The sequence below is a fragment of the Limanda limanda genome, chromosome 1 (assembly GCF_963576545.1).
Source record: "Limanda limanda chromosome 1, fLimLim1.1, whole genome shotgun sequence".
Lineage (NCBI taxonomy): Eukaryota > Metazoa > Chordata > Actinopteri > Pleuronectiformes > Pleuronectidae > Limanda > Limanda limanda.
In genome coordinates, this window is record NC_083636.1 from 32,585,327 (window position 1) to 32,607,343 (window position 22,017).

The 22,017-nt window shown below is 40.9% G+C and overlaps 1 protein-coding gene across 1 annotated transcript; it reads left to right on the forward strand.

The window, feature by feature from the left end:
- Positions 1–18,898: 18,898 nt before the first annotated feature.
- On the forward strand, positions 18,899–19,504 carry LOC133005646 (myosin light chain 4-like). The gene has a single exon (XM_061075398.1). It carries the CDS (start codon positions 18,899–18,901, stop codon positions 19,502–19,504), a length of 606 nt encoding a protein of 201 aa, XP_060931381.1.
- Positions 19,505–22,017: the final 2,513 nt, after the last annotated feature.

Here is a 22,017-nt window from a genome sequence, read left to right on the forward strand (position 1 = left end):
GGCGAAACACCTGCAGCCATGACAATATTCAAAGGTGATTTTATTGGCTCTAGGTGTAGAGCAAACGAGAGGATAGTCTGATATGTGTTGACATCTTTAGCGACACACCGGGAGCTTTGATACGGCAGCGCTCTCCGTAGTGCTCACAGAGTTTTACTGCCACTCACTCTCCCCTCCATTCATGTAGCACAATCTTTGATTCAGTGAGATGTATCAGAATGCAAATGCGTGGTCCTCGGCGCCGGGTTGCTTGTTTGACATCGTCTCTTCTTTTTCATCTCCAATTTGCATTTCTGAGTGGAGCTCTCGCTAAAAACTGCGAACCCTATCTCCGCGCTCGCCAGTACGCTCCTGGCTGCAGCTGGAGCAGGTTATCTCTGAGCCCCTCTTTATCTCCTCGGCCTCACTCCCGCAAGTTGAGCCACTTGCCTTCATTATGTCATCGCTCAAGTCGGAGTCTCGGTGGCTCTCGCAGCTCTTCAACTTGGTTTCCAACTCTTATCACCTCGCGCTATGCAGATGACAAATGGTCTCAATGATTCGGTCGAACAAAATGATTGCAACCCACAGTCTGTTGCTGGCTTTCTTCAGCGTTAGTCACGGTTGTAACAGGAATGTAGTCATGTAGTCAATAATGCTGCCGTTGGTGGCTTTTATGGCGCGATTGTAACTTTGCGTAGAGGCTAATCTTTTTCTTTCATCTCCATTACATCTGCAGCGCTTTTCTCTCATCAACTGCTGCTTCACTCATAATGGGGGGGGGTTATTACTCATTTGGCTGTTCATTTTTCTGGGCCATCTTTGTTCTCTTTCTCCTCATTACGTTCTAGCGTGAAGAGTTTGGTTTCCTTCAGCTCCAGAAACAGCAGATTACAAGTTTTCCTTGTCATCATAAGAAAATTTAGATAATCCCATGTATACTTCAAGATAGAACAATTACCCAGGCACATCCATTAATGATGCTTGACCTGGAGACAAGGCAAGTTAAGACAAGACAAAGAGGATAACTACACAGTCTGGGGAGAAAAGCTGAAAATGATCAACTATATATTATTTAACAGACTTTAGACAAAGAGGTAACACAGGGGTCACACTGAGCGTTGGCTGGCGTTAAGGCACAATTGGTAAAAATGCAGCATACACAGACAGACCCTGTTGACAGGACCTATAAACCAATCACCACAATGAGTTTAAGGTCACGCCGGTAAAGTTGTAAACCTTTGGAACATGCCGCTAGATTTGATAAGGAGAAAGACGTTCTGTCCTTCTGGGCTGTCACTGCAGATGATATGCACCACTAATCAAATGCTTTGGCATACAGATGGTCGGGGTTAGGGTTGGGGCCACGGTCAGTGTTGAGGCTGGAGTTTTGAACGACGTGTTGTCCGACCATATAGGAAGCCATAAGTATCTGTGACTGTATTTAAATGCTGGGGGAAACCTGATTACCATCGTACCTACTTCATCAACTCTGAATGTGTGGCCACCTGCCTCATGAAGTGCTTGTCAGATTGTTTACAGAACGTTCCCCCAACTGTAAGTTTCTGCAAAAATTTGGACCAATGTCAGGGGACGGTTTTGGTATAATGTTTGGCGATTGAACAAGTATTCCCTGTCAAGCATAGTGTTAGTTTCTGCCAAATCCTACGAAGGAGACAGTATTTCTTAATTTTCTTTCAGAACATGTCTGAAAGAGCAAACAATCAAATCTGATGCCAAACCCATCCCTCATTAGTTTTGCTAATGTACATCATTACAGGACAAAACTATGTCTACCTTTGCTTTGCATTACTCTTTACATTAGTAATTGAGGAATAAACACACATGTGAAATAAAAAAAAAGATATTATGTACCACATGTGCCATCTTATGTGCAGAAAAACAGCAGTTGAACTAATTTTTTTCATTCTGCCAAAGTAAAAAGAACGGAATGTATTTTTGTAAGAGCACAAAGTAAGTGGAAGTTTAAAGACAAAGGAATTTGCACGAACGAGAGTAGATCTAGAGCGTCGGCACAAAGGGAGACAGATTCACCTTTCATATGGTTACTCCCATAATAAAACTGTGAAGTCCATTTATTGAACTCTCTTGATGATCAGTGTTTCTTCTTTGTTGTCCACAGAATGAGAACTGGCATTTTACTCTTGTATCTCTTTATGATTATAAATAGGCCGCGAGGTGGAGTAGCCTACAGAGAGTAGAATAAATAAAAAATAAAGTGCTGATATCACATCTCCAGGAGAGAAAAAAAGAAAAGGTTCAATCTCGTCTCTGGGACCACACTGCCTATAATGCTCTATAATTAAAATGTGGCTAATTCACAAGATGAGTCATGATGGAAGTGTTATTTTCTGCAGCTGTAATTAAGTTCAATGTCTGAAGCCGCCTATGTTTTGCATATAGGATTTTACCACAAGGTGGCATTGTGAAGACATGAGAGGTGTCACAGTGCATCACCTGCATAAGGGGGAAAAAACACAGCTTTGCAATTCAATTCAATTTAGAGTAAGTCAGTGCAATTTAGGGTTTCTGGGCCTGAGGATCATACTATCGTGACTCAATATCCTATTAACATTACATATTTTTAAAGTCTCCATAATTAAAAACAAAACTACCATAGCCTGAATTATTGCACCTTATTGATGAAAGTGTATATCTGTAGAAATAACTTTTAAGAGCATGTCTGGAAGGTGGGACTCTCACACCACAGCCTAGAATTTATAAATCTGCTCCGAGAGAAGACGACACACACTCTGAATAACTTCTCTGTAAAAGTAACGTCAACCGGGATGAACTTTCAAGTTTGAGGTGATTTATATTTCCAGTTTGCAGGCGCTATAGAAAAAACAACATGGATGTGTCTGTGATGCCACTCATTCGTCTCTGAGTGATGTTTTGAAGCCTGGATTTACCTCCTGCTGTTTCTCCTGTCGCTTTCCCCCCCCTGAAGCTAGAAAATGTGCTTACTGTGATAGACTGAGCACATTTATCATTATCCTATCTATATGTAAGCTACAGCTAAGCGGGAAAAAAACATATAACCAATGCGTTTTGCTTAAAGATTTTTCACTTTTCATGTCTTTTTAATAATTAAAATGAAAAACCAACCCATCCATATGATGCAGTACAATTCAACAGCATTACAGACGTCAGCCGCTAACATGTCAGTGCCTCTCTATCGCAACACAAACTGAACCAACCAAGTTTATTTCCTCTTCGAATTCACAGCCAGTGAATTTCCCTCTTAACAAAATAGGAGGTGTAAAGACTGAGATGAGTGTGTTGAAATAAACAATGTTTCAAAATATGATAAACAGGAAAATGAATGTCTAGAAAATAACTTCCTGACAGACCTAATTGGTTATATAGACATTTCAATAAATACCATTTTCTGTTATACTTTCTTTACCTATTCATGGGAAACAAACTTTTATAAAATATGTTTTCAAATGTTTATCTGATTTTCCACTGTCCAGAAAATCGTTGTTTGGTTGCTGTGTCTCTGTAGTTTGAGATGTTTAGCCCGAAGGACAAAGCACACACAGGTGGAAGTATCAGGTAAACATGCTGTGAGCTGCTGGTCCATCTTCTCAGCTCCTGTTTTATGGCTCAACACAACCTCACGGCTGCTGTGGCCGTTATGAAGGCAGCTGATGTGGAGCCGGATGACAGGGAAGGCGATGTGTATTTAATGTGTAAAGCATCAGCTGCTTTCATAAAGGACACAGTCATCTAAAAAAAATTGCAATGTTCTCCGAGCGTTTTGTCACGGTCATGGAGACTTTTCAATCCAAACCTCATTCACAATCAAATATATTTGTGCAGGTATTTCACAACAGTCACCTTCGTGTGTGTGTGGTCGTGTGTCCATTAAACTGGGAGTGGCAGAGGAGGTGGTTGTGTGTTTTGCAGCAGGGCACAGCATGGCCCTATTCTGTTAATGGCCATGCTCACTCTTTTACTGTGAGAGTCCACGGCAGAATTTTAAGATTATCAGAGCTGTCGAAGGTGCCATCTAAAGCTAAACCTGCCGGTTTTATAGCTTGTTTTCTCTGGAGATACTAAAGTTTTTTATCCCTAGAGATCATAAAGTGGGTTCATAGAGCCGTGGCTCCCGAAACTAAACGCCGCGGATCGTCTTCGACCCACCCGGCATAATTTCACACCAAAGGTGGGGATCCCAGACCCTGCCAAAGATTGGGACAGCTCTCCTGTTGAGGCCACATCTGTTCTGATTGTCCTGATTTTCTCTGAAGAATTTATTAAATTAGGTGCTGCCTTGCAGTCAGTGTGAGACCGAGATTGAGCACAGCCTATACTTTCCCGCTGTCCTCCCTGTCAATCTAAATGGTTATTGCAGCAAATTTGACAGCGTGCAGGCAACAGCCGAGTTCTACCACGAAAAGAAAAATAAAGATTCCCCCACAGCTACAAGGGCTGCAAAACAAACCTCATCAAGAGGGAATAAAAGCATCTCCCACAGGTTAACAGGAATGAGATCGTGGGACTTTTATCAGATGTATTTGAGGTTTTATATATGAAGGAGAGGAAACTCTGGAGGGTATAATAATGTCTTTTAGTAGTTTAGAGTGTTTGTATCATGGCAGAGTGGAGAAAACGGAGCATTGGGAAACAGTTACCAACTTTGTAAACAGACAATATATTTAAGCCTAATGTGTGTATATATTTGCGTGTGTGTGTGTGTGTAAATGCCACTTAATTAATTTATAACATCTGCAAACATGATTCTAAATCAGTTAGATGTTTAATTTTGGAAACTGAGAAACAGAGTTATTTACAGTCACCCTAATATGTGTGTGTGTGTGGGGGGGGGGGGTAGTTTGTGATACGCCCTTGTATATAACCATAACCGTGAATCACAGAGCAGAACTGCCAGATCGGACACATGCTCACTGAGTAAATGTCTTTGCAGCTTTTCCCCAAAAGGTTAGTCTTATCACGGTGCGAGTGTTTCTGCTGCCTGAGTTAATGCCATAATAATTTGGGGGCTGAAGGTCTGGAGCTGGAGAGCTCGTGTCTGACATATGAGGAAAAAAGGCGAGAGGGTTTATTTCTTTATTTCATCTCACACTCTCACTGGTATTTCAAAGCACTTTACATAGTCTGCGAATAAAGTTCAGCAAAGACGACTTTGCTTGTGACTCAAAATAATTGCCCATGATTACAGCAAGACCTCGGAGTTTGCTCTGGGGTTGGAATACACATAAACAAAAAGAAATGCTAAGAATGTCCATCTGATGTATGAAGATTCAGGAGTATGATTTCAAGGGACTAGACAGACTACATAATTGTTAGTCAGTGATTTTAAACAAATAAGTCTGAAGGAAACCTGTTAAGATTAAATGAAAGATGCTCAAGGATTGAACATTGGGGAACTCTGCATGTTGTAATGCAGTTTTGCCAAAATAAATAAAAGTACTTCCTGTATTTGAAAGAAAATGTCACTGACTGGAAGCATTGCATCAGACATTTCAACCTCGGTTTCCAGTCAGCCTAGTTGCCTAGCACCGTTGCTGTTTTTAAGAAATAGGTAACTTTTTGGGACATTAACCTAACCCTATTCATGACCATTATTTATCGAAACCCAAACCCCAATTCATACCTTAACCTCATTAGGGCCCTTGAAAATCACAACTGGGCATTGAAAGTAAATTTCTATAGCACCATTCAGACACATTTCAATTCAAAGCGCTCTAGGACCAGGCTTTGTCCCCTGTGGGTCTAATGGTTCCAAAGAGGTTGACGAATATACCAGAAAAATGACATAAAGGGATAACAAAACCATGAACAGACAACAAAACATATACTTAAACACAAAACTACACATTAAGTCCAATACACACACAGAAGCATTTGAATATTGTCCATGTCCAGGATCAGGTTACTGTACTAGCTGAAGCCTGTGGACAGGTGCTCATTGTTTCAGGCTCAACATTCACTTACAGCTTACTTTCTCTTATCCCTGCCATCAAAATGTCATGTGATACATGATTAACACTGCGGTTGAGAAACTAGATAATTGGAACATGTGAATGTTTAAGTAGTTTTGTCTAACTGCTACACAGTAGCTGTTATAGTAAGAAATGAGATGATATGTGGGTCGACCAACTGCTTAAGACCATATTATTTATGCTTCTATCTTTACACAATGGAGCTGTTAGAGGAACTTATTTTATAATAGATGCGAGTGCACAATATGTCGTATGAGTTTCCCGACCTCTCAATTCCAAGGCCACGTTGCGATGCTAAGAGTTTAAGCTTCACTAATGAGCACAGACAGGTGACAAATTAAAGGACAAACCCCCAAAGTGTTTTAATAAGGGTCCGTGGCTCCAGAAGGGCTTCGATGCACCGCCACATTGATTTTTACAAGTCTCTTGTTGTTTTCATTAAGGTTGTGGAGAAAATTGTTTAACGTGTCAAAACAAAAAATCTCCCTTCTCCCGATTAGGTTGAGACCTGGGGACCTTGAAGCCCATTTCATATAACTAGGGGGCATCGACATCTCCTTCAGTTTTTCAAGTTTTTTCCTTTAATTTACCTTCACCATCGTAGTGTTTTATCTATTAAGTCTCTGATGTATACTCACTGCCCAGCAGAAAGACAACAGTATGGACTAGTTAGAGAGAAAGGATCGTGAAGACAGAATTTTAGCCAAAATAGATGTGAATGTTAGACTTTTTCAGACAGCCCAGCGATGAGATTCCAAATGAATCATGTTGCTCCGTGGCTGTAGGATGTGTCGGCTTTTGCCCACCATGTGAAGGTGATGAGTGTTTTTATAGCTTGTTCCAGAGGACGACCTTTGCAATCTACACTTTCCAATCCACAGTTTCGTGACCTTATATAGTGAAAGTTTTCTCTGCAACTGGTTGTGGCGGTGGGTTGATGCCTGAACCTTCCTCCGGTTTGTGTTTCACTTGGCAAGTCGCAGTATTTCCCAGCATGCTGTCTCTCCATTACGAGCAGGTTGTTTGTTTCACCTCCCAGTTGGAGGACCCCGCTGCAACAAACCATTCTCGTGTCATTCAACTGGAGAGGTCTAATTTTAGATTTCCAATTTTTATAGCCATGCATTCTTGTATGAATACTGTTTTATAACGCATCATATTGAGTTTGAAGCTACAGTGTTGATAAATGCATGTCTACCTCTATGCTTGAATGATGCTCCTTGCCCTTATAGCTTGCATTTGTGCAAATCAAAACCTGGATAATTCATCATTCAAATGTAACAGAATCGTTCTTGATAAAAGTATATTTCTTTGTTTTTTTACCTGTATTTAATATTCTTCCGTTGTGCTCCCTGCTTGCTTCATTCTCTGACCCAGCCTCGTCCTCGAGCGCTGATAAGGTCCACTCTTCTCAGTTAGGTAAAAGGGCAAATAATCTGTCCACCCAGCCTGTGAAGCACTCTGATAAAGGCAACTTCAACGAGCGAAATCAGCAACATTTTTCAAACAAATGGGCCGAATTAAAAGTGCTCTTAACCTGAGAAAGTGTTGCACCAATTGTTCGTTCGCTAAAGAATTGCTGACCGTGCGGTTTCAGGACATAATACTACTTGATTGCCTACATGCTTGGCTCTATCTCCAACATTATCACGGCATGCAGCCGTGGTACGTTTTAGTTTGTGTCCTGCAATGCTGCCTGAGAGAGGCGTAATATCCCAGCAGGCCTTTGTTTCTCTCATCATCATCTCCGTCTTTACTCGTGCACTCATTACAGTTTGATGCAGTGGCTCCAGCTGTTACTCGTGCCTTCCATTTAACTCAATAAAGATCTCACACTTTAAGTGATCGATATAACATGAGCCCCTGCAAAAACTGGTGCGCTGTCAGACGCATGCACAGTTGTTTGTCTTCGATGTGCTTTGTTTTGCTTCTCACTTTATTTTACTTGTATATCTCCACACTGTGACATTTGATTTCTACTTATGCTGAAATGGTGGATAAGTGACTTCTTGTTGGGAAACAGAGACTGATTCTGAGTGAGTATCCCGAGAAACAGTTTTTCTAACCTGGGCCATGTTTGGTTTCTTTCCCATGAATAAAACAAATGAAGCCTCAAATGTTTCGATCCAGCTGTTGAGACTCTAGACACTTCCTTAAGCTACTCGATACGTGTTTGCATAAAGCAGAATGTATACAAACCACCACCTGAAAACACTTACTTACAGAAAGTAAATGTGTTGATTGGCTTCTCCAGTCAATGGTTCTCTGGTTGATCATCCTTGTTGTTGTTTCTAGGAGCAGCAAATATCCACATCCAGCAGCTGTGTTGGCATTTGTTGTGTGAGGAACTTTTTATGATCAAAAACACATGAGAAGAAAACAATTTGATCATTTTAAACAAAAACATCCATAGCTGGGTGTGGGAAATTGAAGATTTGACTGTTCCAGGTGGCATCTTGGTCGTAGCTGAGTTATGAAATCTTTGGTGAAGCAGAGTATTTCTCGTGCCAGGCTGCAAGCAGAGTTGTCAGCCAACGTTAACTCGGCTGTGTGGGTTCCTGTAAAGGCCACGCAGTTGTCAGCGGGCGGGATGTACCCGGGCAGACACCTCACACTGCAGCTGAGAGTTTCTGAGCAGCCAAAAGAGACAGGTTGCACTTCCTGATGACGTAATACCAACTTTTCATGCCAAATTACTTAGAAAAAGCAACAGTTCATGGGAAAGGTCCAACGCTTGGCTGTCGGAGCGATGGTGTAACTCACTTGCTCATGGACACTGGCAGGGTCACTCGTACAGTTTAGCAAACATATCCACTTCTCGGTTTCGGCCTTGTGATTATTGTATGTTCTATGGGTGTTTTTATTGGGATATATTGCCCAGCTTTAGCCAACAATATGCTCCAACACAGACTGTATCTCTCACTGATCCAAAAAAATATTTTCAGTTCACTGTCTTTTATTTGCTTAATGTCTTTCAAAACCCACTAGAGCTGTTCTCTGTAAATGTGTATGTGTTATACAGTAGTTTCTGCTACGCCGGCTTGAATGGAGAAGGCAATTTTTTTAGCTGCTGAAAATATGAAGAGCTCTAATCTCAAAGTGTATTGACAGGAGATTCTTTGACAATGACCCAATCCTCACTTCATTACTCTTTTCTATCCTGATTGTACAGAGAGGGTACACACATATTTTTCTATTTACAAATGTGAATTACTTGCCAAGCTTAATTACTCAATTGAAAACAAATATAAATTCCGTTTATGCCACTAAGAATAAGCACATAAATCTGGCAGAACTTTAACGACCAGACCACAAAGATCGTTCCGGCCACATTGTTTTAATGACCTTTTGTAAATATGACAACTGAATGCAGGGTGTCAGTTTTTCTCTAAGTGAATTCAGTAAATGGAATTCTTCCCAGGTGTTATGTAGTGATGCCAGTGTTACCATGGAGCAAAGGAAATGTGTGCGAGGGACCTTTTTAATGACAGAGATTTTGGCCTGATGTGACACCGGCAGATTAACCCACCGCCCACATTTGATGCCACATCCCATGAGAAGACATAACGCCGCTTTTTTGGCACAGATGAATCCATTCATTTAAGTCTTTGATAATCAAAGTGTTTTATCTTTGTGACATTTATAATGTCCATCTCCTTCTTAGTAAAGGGCAGGAGGACTGATGAGCTCCAATAAAATTGATGGCTTGTATTCCTGTTGAAATCCTAAGCGATAGATTAGATATGAGAGGTTGAAGACTGAATTGAAAGTGATGTATTAGTCGTCCAGTCTGACTACTCTCAGACTTATGCAACGTAAGCAGTGATGGTTATAGTTTAGGGGCACAGGGTATTGAAAATGTCAAGAAAGCACTTCCTAAATGCAATTTTACATAAAAACACAAAGAAATACCTGTTGAGCTGTGGTGTGAGCATAGTCTTTCTGCCAAGACCCGGCAGGCAGCTGAACAGAGCACCAAATCATCTTTCTCCTGTTTGTCTTAGAGGTGTGAAAACATTGCTTGTGCGTGGAGTTGCATTGCACATTCGGTTTTAGAACGGCTAGAGCCACAAGCAAAACACACACACACACACACACACAGCTAAGCCCGTTTTCCCTTTTTTTTTCTAAGATTGACCAAGTACAGATCTTCAATTTCCTGAAATGGCATACTCTTCTTTTCAATTCTATCAAAAGCAGTGTAACCTCTACCACATATTCTCCAGCCACTCATGGGTCTCCAGAGCAGTCAGAGGGGCGCTGCCCTGACGGACCGTCTCTTTCACTGATCCTCCGAACAAGAAAGTCAGCTTCTAAGGTCAAGCAACCACTTTCCAGGGAACACTTTCTGAGAGAAACCCAGAATTTCCCACTCAAAACTTCCTTCCCTTTTATTTTTTGATTGTGCATGTTGTCCATCTGTCTGCATGGGTTTGCTCTGGGTTCCCCGTTTCTCTCCCACCCTGAAAGGCATGCATGTTGGATGATATGTAAATTCTAAATTACACATAAGTGTAGCGCTGTTTTATTTTTTCAGTCTGTTTTAGCCTTGCAATAGAAAATGCAACACTTACAGGGGAGAAGCACTCTGTCAGTCCCCAACATCACATTTACAGGATGAGCAGTTTCAGAAAATGAGAGCAGTTGAAAAAAATCAAGCAGTTGCAGAAGGTTGGCTGAATGTTAATGTCGTATGATCAGCTACAGGCTTTGTTTAAAGAGCATAGAAAAGCAAAAATGGTAACTTAAAACTCAAATGTATTTTTATCCTCACTCTGTAGCCATGTTCTGAAATGTCAGTTTGAAACATTTACTTTAGACCCATGTTTGCAGTGTTTCTATATCAACTACAGAGAAGGATCATCTCAATGGCTACTTGAGTAGCAGAAGACTTGTAAGGTTTCACTCGCTCACACTAATTTGCTCTGTGGGACAAGTCTTACTCCAGTTTAGAATTCTTTCCACTATGAATGCAACAATATCCTCCTTCCTGGTCTTTGCTTCCATTTACAGCTGAACTGTCAGTGACTGATCTGTGGCTTAATCCAACAAGGCCTCAGTCCTGCTTCTGTCTTTCCAAAGGTTGTGCTAAGGATTCAAATCCTCACGCCACACCAGCACAGGCACAGGGGGTCAGAAGAAAAATGCTCTCAAATAGAGAGTTCAAAATTATATGAATGGAACTTAAAATAAATAAGAATAGCCTCTGGCCAGTAAACTATTCAATGAAATATGAAATATAAACTGAATTTGGATTGGACTGTTTAATTCTCAGCCCAACCCAGAGTCAATTCTCTAACAGGGGCACAATCATGGCAATCCACTCCCCATCAACCAAAAGCTGCCTCCTCTGGAAACAAACAGCAAGCAAACAATCACTGGAGGCCTGTCTTCGATCACAGTCTGCATTCACACACATAATATGAAGCTAATTCACTATTATTCATTAATAATATTATTCCCCTAACTTGAACCATTCCTCACTCTCATCATGCCTGAACCCCACAATGAGACAGTGCTTTTCATGGCAGGGGTGCTCATTGCAGATCTGCAGCTTTATGGTCCATGCAGACGGTCCACTCTAAAAGCACTGCAAGCCATATTTACAAAACCTAACCACACACATTAAAGGGAGATGAATCAGAAGAACACAACACAGCAACACAATCAAATGGAATTGAGTGGAAATCGTAAACAAAAACCAGAACAAAAAAGATGAATCCATCCCATGACCCTGTTCTCCCTGTGATATCTACATGAAGGCTCTCTGTTGCCCAGCCACTGACCTTGTCTCATTGAGTATGTCTCACCAGACTTTGGGGTTTGAGAAGGACAAGCACTTCTAGCACTGACCGGCAATGGAGAGCGTGGGCTTCGACCTTCATGTCGAGAGAGTGAATGAAAGTTTGCCAAATGAAAAAGTTTGCATTCCGTATTTATTTATTGTCCTTTCCAAACTTCCAATTATAGCCGGTGTTCAGTGTTGTTTGTTCTATTCCATTAGTGGTAAGCTACACAGTTATTTATGGTCATTTTTTCCATTTTATCCATTAAGTTTATTGGATCATTTAATGAATAATCTGTGCCTTGGAAAAAGCTTCTGACAGCTTCTGATATCTAATGTGAAATTATAAAATAAATTACCTTATGACATTGTGGTGGCATTAAAAACATTTAAATTTGTATCATTACATATTATCTCAGTGTCTTGCTTTTAATACTTTTTCATATTTCTACATTGGAATATTAATAAAAAAAAAGCTCCCATTCACATTTATCTGATCCCATTAAGCTGAAATTGAGACATCAGCCGTTTCTCATGGTGACCACTAACAAAGGAAGAAAGAAAGGAGAAAAACAGCCTAAATTGGATGAAAATAAGGAATAAGTTGATGAGATATTGACGGCACTGGATTCAAGAGAGCGGGCCACTGAACAACTCTCCTTTAAGAGCTCCTCGCAGAAAACATATTGGTCTGAAGCCAAATCTGTCACAAGTAAACACGTCAAACTAATGACGCAGTGGAGCCTCATCACTGACCCACCTCCGCCTTGTGTAGTAAAACAGCTGTAACACAACTGGTGTGTGAAATATGGAGTGACCGAATTCAGATATAATGGCCACGGTAGCCATGGCAACTATAATGCCTCATGTCAATATTTCCCCACCTGTCAAGCCAGCTGTGTCTGGCCACTGTCAACATAACATTTGTGTTATCTATGTGCATCGACAACGTGTGTCCTCTTGTGTTTTTTTGTCAGGATTCATGCCTCCTGAGCACAGACTCGGTGGAGAGGAGGAGCAAACTGCAAGAAGATGCAGCAGAAAGGTAAAGTTTATGGAGCACATTTCTGTGCTAGATAGTGGAAGCGCTATGAAGACATGTTTAGTCCACTTCTCCCGGGATTAAGGGTCTGAATTTAACATCCAGGCATTCCTGCTGAGAAAAGCACCTCGTAAGCTTCGAGGAAAACATCTCATAAGCCCGTGTGCAGCTGGGATAAACAGGTAGGAGCCATTCAGCGACACGCTCCAAACACGGCATCAGAGGCACATCAGAAATAGACCGGTCCAGCTGAACAGGAGAGGATTCTGCCGCCAAGCCAAGTCCTCTGTGTAGAATAGGCGGGTGGGGGGTGGGGGGGTATGAATAGCTTGGAAACTTCCCTAATCTCCCCGTCAGAATTCCACGCCAAGCTTTTGAGAAGGAGGCATAGTGCTCATTCCCAGTGAGGCGGATGTGCACTTTGATCCCCCAGCTATTGTTTGGGAATAACATAGGTATCTTTTATAGCACTAACTATAGACTTCACGTTGAGTATAAAGGATCAAGTTGGAACAATGCAAGTCATTCTTTTCGGCTCTATATCAAGTGCTGTCAAAGACGCTAATCACATTTACAGTCACAGTCACTGCATACCAACATACCCTCAACCGTGACCTCAGCTAAACCTTCTGAGGTGAAATCTGTCAGAGATCCAAAAGGTTCAATGAGAATTATATATTTCAACAAAACGTTTAAAGCATAAAACTGCTCTTTTGAACAATGGGAATTACAATATTCTTAAATTTGCAGTTTGTATACATTTTTATTATGGAAGTTTATATTGCAGGTCACCTCAGTGCACTGATATTAAAACAAGTGGATTGTTTTACCATCAATTAGTTTTACAGATCTTATCAGAACGGGATACATTCCCTGAAATATCGTTCTGCTTGATTTCTGAACTGGGCTGATGAGCCTCTCAAAAGCAAACACAATACACTGATTGTCTGAATCACATGTGAAGATCTGACTCCGATGAACCCGCGCTCCCCTCTGATTCAAGTTCCACTGGGATCAGTCAGGCCTATTGTTATGAGAGGTGCTGGCATTCAACGCTTCTTGGCTTCAGGGAGGATGCTGCACCTTTTCTTTTATTAATGACAAAGGTCTCATCTATTTCTAACTGTGAATGAAAGATAGAAAATTCGTGTTCAGTGTCCTACATTTTTCAAAAATTCCATTTTCTGGAAAAACATATTTGTAACTGACTTTCGGTTCGTTTTATCAGTTAAATATGTCAAACTCACCTACAATGTAGTTCAATTCTTGGCCACGACTGTTTTAAACGTCGTACTACTGAACCGAGTGCGGGGTATCACAAATTGACTCTCCTCATTTTATATACAGCACCTCTTTATCATGTTGTAAACTTATTGTATTTTGATTAATTTCAAATTGCCTGCTTTGCTTCAGTAGAGTGTGAAATGTACTTTCCCTTTTGTAGCTTTTCTTTTTTTTCTTCTTCTTCTTCTTTCAATTTCTCTCATTGTGAGCAGGGGGATGGAGTGCGGGGGTTCGGGCAGAGAGAATGAACACATGGGTGTCTGGTGTAATTAAACATAACTATTAGAACAGGCAGTGCCTTCACCGGCTATAATTCATCAAACATGGTCTTAATTAAATTGTTTACACAGATGTCTGCAAGCTGGTTCCTCGTAACATTTATTCCATTAGAACAACGCAATATTATTACTGGACTATGTAAGAAAAAGTTTGTTTGCCAAACACTAAAATGGAGAAATTAAGTCCTATTTCAGATTAGCTAATTCCTACGAGTTGAAAAGGCTACCGCACTAATGTTTACGCATTAAATACCTCGCTGTCAACAAGTACTTGAACATTGCTGGGTGCTGTGGTCATATTTTTTAGAAAGATGTTAATGTACAAACGTATTTGGCTCTTTATATAGTGCTGTTTTTCATTTGTTTATATCCAGGATGACTACAATTTGATATTTGAGGTTTTATTAGTCTGTTCATCACATTATCCACGTACATCAACAGTCAATGTGGCGCCGGGAGAAAAGAAAAGGGTTCGGAGTTGCTCTCCCTTTTTAGCCAGTTAACAAAACACAGAATCTTTAAAGTCTGAGTCACACCCTGTCACGGCCGTGGGAGGAATGCAACCGCTGTCTCGCTCACTCTCTTTTATTAGACCGGTGGTCTGCCTGCCCTCATTCCCAGTGTTATCTCTGGGATTAAGGGGCTTGCTGTCTTTGACCAGCCTCTCCTTGCCTGGACACACAAGCCCTCTGTAGACACTCTGTGGAAAACACACAGGCGTGGAAGGGCACACACTCGCCTACACGTGTGTTGAGAGGGAAAGAGAGGTACCCAGCGGAGTTGGAAGGGAATGACTGATGTTAGGTGGGGAATTCAGGATGGTGGGATAGTTCAGATTGTTGTGCCTTAAAACTTCAGAAAGGCAACACTGAATTAAGAGTGTAGACAATATTGTTGAAGAGAAGAACAAATACTTAAGAATCTCATCTCTTAAAAGCTGCAGGGTGTTTTTAAGCCACTTGGGGGCGGTATTACTGGAAATGGTTGAAAAGCCAGCTTCCCGAAAGTGGTCTCGGATCATCACACATACTCACTGCAATAGGCTGCATTAGCTAAGATGCATGAAATAGCTCGGTTGTGAGTGGACACATTCTAAACACAATGAACAGATCTGAAATGTAACATCTTAGCACATAACAAGCTTTCAAGTTGACACTTCGAATCTCTTATGCCGTGTTATTGTAAATTGTATAAGTGAAACACTTCAACTTACCCAATCAGCCCTAACTAGAGCACTTAAACTAAAATGTCCCTCATTGAATTCCCAAACAAATGAGACATACCTTTCTCAATCTGCATAAAAACACTGGAAAAAACAAGGACTTTATGGCTCTTTTTCTTTTTTTTGCTGCGTACCACTGGATGTGCTGATCGTGAATAACTCTGACATTGAAGAGATCTTAATAGCCCCATGATTCAGATATCTTCCTTACAAGGTCTTAATTATGAGTTAGGCTTCAATGTGTTTATTTTGAGGTAAACAGGGATAAGAAAAGTGAAATTTGGCCTATAAAACCAAGTGCTCAAAGAGGCTAAAGAAAGAGCCATAGAGCCTATAATTGTTTATCACCTCGAGTATCTAACCCATATTCCTGCTTATTGAATAAACCAAAGTGACACCTTGCACATCAATATCTCACAACTCAATATAAGAACCCTTTATTGAGTAAAATGGTAAATCTGTATGGATTACAGAAGAACGTAATATCCAATATCCAGTAATTGTCAGACTGGACTTTGTTTCCACAGATATGATCTTCATCAGAACAGTGATTGAGTAAATGTAATATCTAATATTGTACACATGAAGTCACTTCTTGTTTTAAATATATCCCATGGTGCATTATTATGTTGCCATCCAGGATTTTATCACCGGCATCCGTCTGTGCAGTTGTCAGGAGTCTCTCTGTTGTATCCGTGGTAACAGCATAACAACACTATGAACCTACGGAACACTTTTGGGTTTTTGGCTCCCGGGACACTTGCTTTTTGTCAAATGTTGTTATGCACGGCTGAATTTGGCTTTGTGGCCCGTTGGTATTTCAGATTTAGTAGGTTATTGAATCATCATTTAGTTTTTCTCATCACATGCTAAGACACTTGAGATGTGAGCAGGTACATAATCAGCCATTAGTAATTCCACACCATTTAAGTGAAGTATTTGAAAATAAAAGATCGTTTTTTTTTTAGATCTAAGGTCAAATCGGCTCGGTTCAACACTTACTGACAGCTGACACTTTATTTTTTTACAGATCATAACGATGTTGCCACTTGTTTGTCTGCAGATGCATTGTGATACTGATTGAAGCCATTGTTTGATGAGCTCCACAAATAAGCAGGAACAATAATAATCTGTCCCTCTCCGACCCGTCCTGCCAGCACATCTGTGCACAGCCGATTGACAGCTCGACGAGGATCACGCTACAGAGCTTCGGTCAGATGCTCCAGAACATTAGACCGACCTTGCCGTGGTTTGTTTGTCTCTTATGAAGGTCTGATGTCAGGCTACTCACATCCAACATGGGGCTTCATTTTGCTGCAATGTAAAGATGCCAAACAGCAGCAGCTCTAACCTTGAGGTTACCATGAATGTGAAAGGATTAAATTACTCTGAGCAGGAAAGTGGGTATGATTGATATATATGGATTAATTTGAACCTTTTTTTGCCAGCAAAATGACAGTAATGATTACCAGTAAGTAACCCATCCAAGTGAAGAGGATGGGAAATGAAGTAAAGCATCGAGGCGCTTCATCATTTCTCTCTTTTATTTTGGAGTGGTAGCCATGAGGGAAATACCTGGAATCTTACATGTAGTGTATGGTGTTTGAAGATAAATATTCTGTTTGGCCCGTCTTGCAGGTGTTACTCTTTTGTTTCTTTCGGACGCACTTGTGCACGTACCCGCATGCACGTACACACCAGCGGACGACAAATTAGCTGTCAGTTTTACAAGCCATGTGACCTCAAAAAAAGCAAAGAGAAGGGAGATAATGATCTCAGGCTAAGGACAAGTATACAGACACACATGCACACACCCGCACATCTGCAAACTGAAAGAACACCGTCCAAGGTCTTCAGGCTCGAGAGTGATGGATCAAGGGGGACTGGCATGAAGATGGAGAAGGGGGGGATGTGATTATCGCATTGACAAGCTCTAGCTATTTTAAACTAAGTTGATAAACTGTGATGCCTGCGTGAAATTAAAGATACTTCTGATTAAGACTGCGACGGACAACCGCGCATTCCATACGCTCGCCGTCCCATATATAGTATTAATTTTTTGCTGGTTAATTTATTATTCACTAAAGGGAATTACCCAAGAGTCATTTACATAACGCCAAGTGACACATTATGTGTTTATAAAGTAGAGGCATAATGGGATTGCTTTTCCTGCCTTAACCTTGTAACCCTGCAAAATAGACTGTGCATGGAGATTTGAACCACGCAGGATGATGTCAGTCGGAAATATGAATAACCGTGTTTTTGATTAAAGCAATGTAATCATAAAAAGTCAGAAATCAAGTGAATTTATATAATGTCATTTTTAATTTTTTGTTTGAAATATAAATACGCAGTGATAATCGCTCACAACAGCATGGTTAATACTGTCACTGACACACTATGGCACATTTTCTTATTTATGGGCTTTACTCATTGACCTTTCCAGTACATCACCATTTAATAAAATATTAATTAAAAGTGCCTTTAGGGAGTGTGCGAGTTTGCCAGGTTCCTAGATACGGTGAAGTACTTTGAGCTATTCGGCGACAGGAGGGAGAACGCGAACTCATTTATCTGGGAAATGAGAAATGGCCAAATTCCCTGTACGAATCATTGAGCGCCGTTACTATCAAAACACTCTCATTGAAAAAAAGGTTTGGCAGACATTCTGTCTCTTAAAATCTATAAAGTGATAGCAGGAATTGCAAGGCAGATTTAATGCATTTCCCTAAAGCCCTATCATCTTCCTGTCTAAAAGGAGAATGTCCCTCTCTTATTATGAAATAATACATAATGATAAGTCCCTAAGAGTACACAGCCCACCTGAGACCTCTGCCATAAAGACATAACTGCTCCTGAGGTAGCTTCAACAATGCCCTGGGAAAAAAAAGCTATTGTTCCAGAAACCAGTGATTCCCAGACTTTCAGCAGTTAGCGAGCAAAGCTATTTCGGTCTGTCTCCCTCATGAGCTGATACACTGGCTGTGCTCTGATCCCTTTGTCCATCAGAGAGACAGAACATTTTCAGCCTAATGCAACTGGACCCTCGCTAATGACAGCAAATAGCCCTGTCGGCTACATGACAGCAGCTGAGAACAATACTTAATGTTGACATCACTTGCTATGGGGATCTATTTCGGTTTTCTTCCTTTTATAGTGTGTCGTTTGAAATTGCTTTCCGGCTCCTGAGAGAAAGCACATATAAAAGCTTTGGAATAGTAGGTGGCCCCTTGTGCTTGGGAATCACCTCCAATCCTCTCAGACACTCGCGTGCTTCTCGGCAAGTACCAGCTCACCTCGGAATCCCTTCAGAAGATGCCACCCAAGAAGATTGAACCGAAGAAGCCTGAGCTCAAAAAGCCAGAACCCAAGAAAGATGTGGCTCCAGCTAAACCAGTTGCAGCTCCAGAGCCGCTGCCGGAGGCTCCCAAGGAGCCCGATTTTGACCCCAAAAGCATCACCCTCGAGTACACCTCCGACCAGATCGAGGAGTTCAAGGAAGCCTTCACCCTGTTTGACCGCACACCCACCGGGGAAATGAAGATCACCTTCGCCCAGTGCGGGGACGTGATGCGAGCTCTCGGCCAGAACCCGACTAACGCCGACGTGCTGAAAGTGCTCGGGAAACCGAACCCGGAGGACATGAGCACGAAAATGGTGGACTTCGAGACCTTCCTGCCGATGCTCCAACACATCTCCCGTTCAAAAGATCAGGGCAATTTTGAGGATTTTGTGGAGGGGCTCAGGGTTTTCGACAAGGAGGGCAACGGCACCATCATGGGAGCGGAGCTGCGTCATGTGCTGGCAACACTGGGAGAGAGAATGACGGAGGACGAGGTGGACAGACTGATGGCTGGACAGGAGGATGCCAATGGGTGCATCAACTATGCCTCCTTTGTGAAGCACATTCTTTCCGGCTGAATGGGACATTAAAGCATTTTAAGACTTAATTTCCGTTTACTGCACTTTTCTGGAACCTTACTAAACATTTGTCGATTTAGAGGTGAGCGTTTGACTTAGTCGGTGATATTATTTTTTCCACTGTCAAATGAAGAGATCAGCACTCTGTGAAAAAAATTATGACAGCTAGATTAGCTCTTTTTAACAAACACACTGAAATATAATTAAATGCCCGCGAGATACCGTGGACGTCCATGAAGAAAAGCCCATTAATAAAGGAAAATATGATAACAAATTGCCTCACAAATGTCATTTCAGCATGCACCACATTTAAGTGTGAAGAGAAAACGATGAGTCACCCAGGATTGCTGATAAAAGTGCCCATTTTAAGTCTATTAAACTTAATCACGTCAGCTGTGTTAATGTGATTAGTACAAAGTATTGTTGGGACAGAGGAAAAAACAAAAAACAAATAGGATTTTCCTCCATTTGAAACTAGAACCGATTCTCCTCTATTCTGCTTTACATAAAGAGCGTTTGAATGAGCATGTTTGTCATTGCGCTTGAGGGGCAGCTGCTGTGGATGAAGATATACACCCACATTCTGGACACACACAAACACACACATGCATGTCAAGTTCCCCTTTGACAACTACAAGACAGGTGCTCTGAGGATGGGCCCCCTCATTTTCTAGTGCAGCCACTGACAGAAAGATTTGTACTGGCTTCTGTACTGCTATTATCATATTCTGTATATAGCTTATGAGTTTAAGACTTCTTGTTTTGTAGTCATTATTTAATCGCTTAAAACAGTACTTGTCTCATGTCTTTCTCACTTTAGCTTATGAGTACATCTATTGTATTTATTAGGTTTAATTACCTTTACCGTCCACTTAAAAGTCCACTACATAGGACGCTACATGTTCAGCCTCCTTCAGAAGCAAGTTGTGTTCTTTCAAGTGAGTAGCATGGGTTTGGCTTTTGCGAGTTCATGTCATGGGAACGTCTATGATTCATACAACGGTTTTATGAGAGCTTTTGGAACTCAACCTCGTGGACGAGTCATCTGAAAGCGGATGAAAGCTGGAAAAAGAAAAATTTAAAGTGGGCTTTTCATTCACAGCGGAGTTGACCTTACTGGGAAGCAAGTTCACATCATGAGACCTCACCAATTCAGCGTCAAAACCGAACAGATAGGGGCGACAGACTTAGAAATGTGATTGCATGGTCTGGTTTTATGGGGTTAATAATTTAATTTTTGAAAGCACATCTAGCACAAAAAATAACTTACCTGGAATATCAAATTGAATCAGTTTTTGCTCAGACCTTTCTGATGCAACGCTGTTTTCATATAATACAACCCAAACACTCAAGTGTCAACCCAGTTAAGTCAATAATAGGAAAGAAACATAGCTTGATTTGAATTTTTTTATTATGATATGTTGATGCAAGCCAAACATAGAAACTAATGTAAACATGCAGTCTGAGGCCGACTTGCTGCAAGCTCCTGGTTACGGCCGGACATTTCTTATATCATCTCCTTGTATTGGGATTCTCTGGAGATTTAACACAGTAAATAATCATTTTAAGATTAATTTTGTTTTTCAAAGGGTCAGGGTATTGAAAATTACAGATGAGGTCCATCTATGCTACAGACACACACACTTAAAAACTGTTATATAAACTTAGCTGGAAGTACAACAGGTATGTTCTTGCATTTTTTAGATATCTTTTGCTTCTGGTATTAGTTTCGCAATACGTCATATGAGGTAACTTTTTAAAATCAGTTTTAAGAGTAGACGCTATAGTGCCTTGTTTTTGGGAAATCAATGACTTCTGAGGTGTGTATATCTGCTGAAGTGTATGATAAATATCCTCATAAATGTTGATAGAAGCTAAAATAGCACCCAGTGTCAGTTGATAAGTCTATAATTCAGCCATAGCAAAACTAAGGCTGATGAGCGATGATTTTTGTTTTCCCCTCAATTTTGTGTAGATCGGCAACAAATGTTAAGTGTGTGATTTCCTCCCCATGCTGAGAGCAACAGTGGGCAGCATAAGTGGTTATAAAGTGCACTGATAGATATGTAGAAACAACTCATCATGGTTTATGTCGACCATTACAGCAAACTGTGTTTATTTTTCTATGATTCTGCATGTTTTATAGGGTAGTTAGAATTTGTGAAGTTCGGTGTGGTTGTGTGTCTTTGTTGCTTCTGCTGCAAACTGGAGCAAGTTCATTATTCTTTTTTCTGGAACATGTACGATCGATGTTTAAAAAAGTTGTAAATTTTTTTCAGGAATATTTCTTAGCAAAACAATGTATGTACTCGATCATCAGGTAACGAGTTCTATATTTGTGTCCGGGGGAGTGTTTCAGGGGAAATTGTTCACTTAGAGACGTATCTTCTTCCTTATATGATTCACGGATGTCGTCTTTTGAAAAGTGGAAGGTGACTATTCTGTCCCGTTATCACTTTAATCATCTTCAGACCTCACACTTGCAGAACTAATGCTGCTCCCCGCTGAGCACA

Coding starts and splice junctions, on each gene's coding strand:
- LOC133005646 (XM_061075398.1), top strand. CDS start 18,899: ATGCCACCCAAGAAGATTGAACCGAAGAAGCCTGAGCTCAAAAAGCCA.